This window comes from Gossypium arboreum, chromosome 11 (genome assembly GCF_025698485.1).
Source record: "Gossypium arboreum isolate Shixiya-1 chromosome 11, ASM2569848v2, whole genome shotgun sequence".
NCBI classification, from domain to species: domain Eukaryota; kingdom Viridiplantae; phylum Streptophyta; class Magnoliopsida; order Malvales; family Malvaceae; genus Gossypium; species Gossypium arboreum.
In genome coordinates this window covers 23070844-23073927 of record NC_069080.1, presented here as the reverse complement: position 1 = coordinate 23073927, position 3084 = coordinate 23070844, and the positions used below count along the sequence as shown (strand labels likewise).

Sequence of the window (3084 nt, the reverse complement as noted above, 5' to 3'; positions counted from 1 at the left end):
ACGTTTTTATTTGTATTTTTGTAGTTAGCCTCCATTGGGTGGTTGAAGTAAAATCCACGCTCTTATTCCCTCCAAACCTTGGACTTTTCATCACTCTTCTCCAATTACTTCACTCTAGTCTCCCTCCTTAATTTCCATTTTTCAGAAAATATATAATTTAAAATTACTGAATCAATGATTCGATTTACATGAATTGACTAAATTTAATAAGATCACATCAATTACTTACATACAAATTTAAAATACTCTCATACTTTTCAACATTCAATCACACTTTTAAAGTATATATACTTATATTACAAAAATCAAACTATGTACGTGGTTTATTTAATTTAAAAATATTTTCAGTATTTTTAGTTTTAAAATTTAATTACCATTAAAAAATCATGTATTTTTTTTTTAAAAAATTATGTAACAAATGATAGTTTTTTTAAATCTTATATTAACAAAAAGTTAAAAGTTATTACTTTCGGATAACAATGTTTTCCAAAGATTTCCTTTGGATCCTCCTTTGAGGAGGTTCTCTCGAGCTTTAGAGGCTTGTTTTTTCAAAACTTTTGTGTTCCACTTTCTCGAGTTTTCTATTACATGTTTTGATTTTTTAATTTTTTAACAACTGTAAATATGTTGTTTTTAAGTTCGTTATGCAATGTCCATCATCACTAGAGCAAGAAGTTGAAAAGGGGGTTTACGGTTCGAGGTGATTTAACTTCTCAAAAAATTACTTTAGGGGCTAATTTTTTTTTTTATTTTAGAGAAAAATCTTTTCCCTAAAAAGTAATTTATTTAAAAATATTTTTATATTAAAAGTATTTTTTATCTTAAAAATATTTGTTAACAACAATAGTAAAGGTGATCTCGCTCTCCTTGACAATGGAGACCTAATACAAGTGCTGTTTGCTTTTTCTGGTATAGTTCGATTTTACATCAAATCCTGCATACCGTGACTTCCATTGTAATTTTAACTTATCAATATTTCTAGATTTTTTATTTTTATTTTTACAGATATTACAATAAATGATATTTTACCTTGAAAAAATTAATTATTGCATTCCACGTGTACTACCAATATAAATTTACAAAAAAGGCCAAACAGATTGAGATAGATAAGGACCATCCCACGATCCAAACAAAAAGCTTCTCCCTTTACCCTTTTTATTCTTCCAATTTCTTTTAATAAATAAATAATTATTTTATTTTATTTTAAACCAATATATGCTCACTGTTGCCTTTCTCTTTGAGATCTCATTCTCTGTCCCTCCTCTCTCTAAATTTTCTGGTTACTTGAGAGAGAAAACGCGCTTCCAAGAAATGGCCACTCTGCACAAATTCAAGCTTCTGGCAACTCAGTGTGCCGTCGCCGGAAGCCCAGGTCGCAGTCCCACCACAAGCCCCGTCGTTCACCTCCGCCGTCGCAAAACACTCCGCATGCTTCTTAACCGCTCTTCTGCCACCGACCGTCGACGTTTTCATCGCCGCCAGACTGATAGCTTGGATCCTCCTCCTTCACCTCCGCCACAGCCAAACACCTCCAACGCCGACAGCAAGAAGAACTCCAACGGTAAAAAAAGCCGGCGAAAATTGAAGGAACTCTTCGTGGCATCGCCGCCGTTTGAAGAAAGAGAGAGTGATGATAAAATCTGCGAAGAAGTAACGGAAGATTTATTACCGGTTACCAGTAGTTCCAGTGAAAGGTTTTCAGATCGGAGATCTGGTACTTTGACGCCAGTGACGACGTCGTTTCGGTACAGGTTATTAAGGAGAGCTTGGCGACCGATGCTGCTCACTATTCCAGAGTAAATTAGTTGTCATAAATTTCAATTTTGATAATTATGAATTAAAAATATGTAAAAAAAATTGTAGCTATTTTGTTAAGTGAATTTTTGCCTTCTTTTTTTTTTTAACTTTAATTTTGATTTAATTTTTTTCCTTTTGTTTTTGAATTAATATTGAATTACAATAATTTTTTTCTGGGCTAAGCTTTGGGCACTTCCTCCATCGCTAATGTTTCCTTTGGAAATTTTGTACGGACTGTCTTCCTAGGATTTCAGAAATCAAGAAAAGAATTGGTGGAGTTGATGACTTGTGTGTACTCTGCAGATGTGTATTGAGGATTATAATCATCTTTTCTTTTTTTTATGGGGTATCTGGGTTGGTTATCAGGAATAAAGTGAGATTTAATGGGGGAATAAAATAAATTGAACCTAGTTGCTGGTGAAGGAAGTTATTCAAGCGGCGGGAAAAGTTTTCCTGGAAAAAAGATAACAGAGAAAAGAGTAATGAAGAAGCATAATGAGAAAACCAAGCACTAGCAGCAGCAATATTGGAAGTAGTGATTGAAACAGGAAGACCATTTCAAATCCATCTGGCGTGGCGTAAATCAGGTTCCAATGCTGCTGGTTTTGCTTTCATTGTTGAGGACTGCAAATGATTATATTACTCTTTTCAGGTACAGTCGAAGAATTTCAATTTGTTTCATGAATTAGTGTCAGCTATCTGGGCGAAAGGCATGTATCCGTGCTTAATTAAAAGTAAAGACAAAAGCATTGGGAGAATACTTGAAGATATTGCTTTGAAAATTCATTGGACAGCAGGCGCTTAAAGGACATGAGCAATATGTGTGTGTCGAATATAGTTGATTGTAGGGTACAAAAGAAGGGTATTTATTTAGCCACTCAATGAATAACTTCGTTTTATTTCGGTAGTTATAGTTTTCTGAAGTGTTTTAGAGTCAGATAGTACGATAAATTGCATGCCGTTTTAGTCTATTGTTAACAATGTACTTGAGCACTTCATCCAACAAAAATTCCTATGCCTTAACATCTTTAATGGTTTTTCTAAAATATTATTTGTTATGTATTATAAAATAAATATGAATAATTTATTTGTTTCACACACAAAATAAAAATGAATTAAATAATTTTTATTTAAATGTTTAAAATTTTAAACATGAATATGGTGTTACATTAATTGCATTTAAAAGCTTTATATTGATTAAATTATCTTAGCATTGTGAATGAAATTATAATTATACACTTAAAAAATGTAATAATTTTTGACTAAAAATATAATTAGTTAATTTAA

General features: G+C 32.0%; 1 protein-coding gene across 1 annotated transcript; it reads left to right on the top strand.

Annotated features, from left to right (window-relative positions):
- The first annotated feature begins 1187 nt into the window (after positions 1–1187).
- Positions 1188–2829, top strand: LOC108451965 (uncharacterized). The gene is made up of 2 exons (XM_017749683.2): positions 1188–2384; positions 2450–2829. Exon 1 carries the CDS (start codon positions 1216–1218, stop codon positions 1798–1800), a length of 585 nt encoding a protein of 194 aa, XP_017605172.2. The 5' UTR covers positions 1188–1215; the 3' UTR covers positions 1801–2384; positions 2450–2829.
- Positions 2830–3084: the final 255 nt, after the last annotated feature.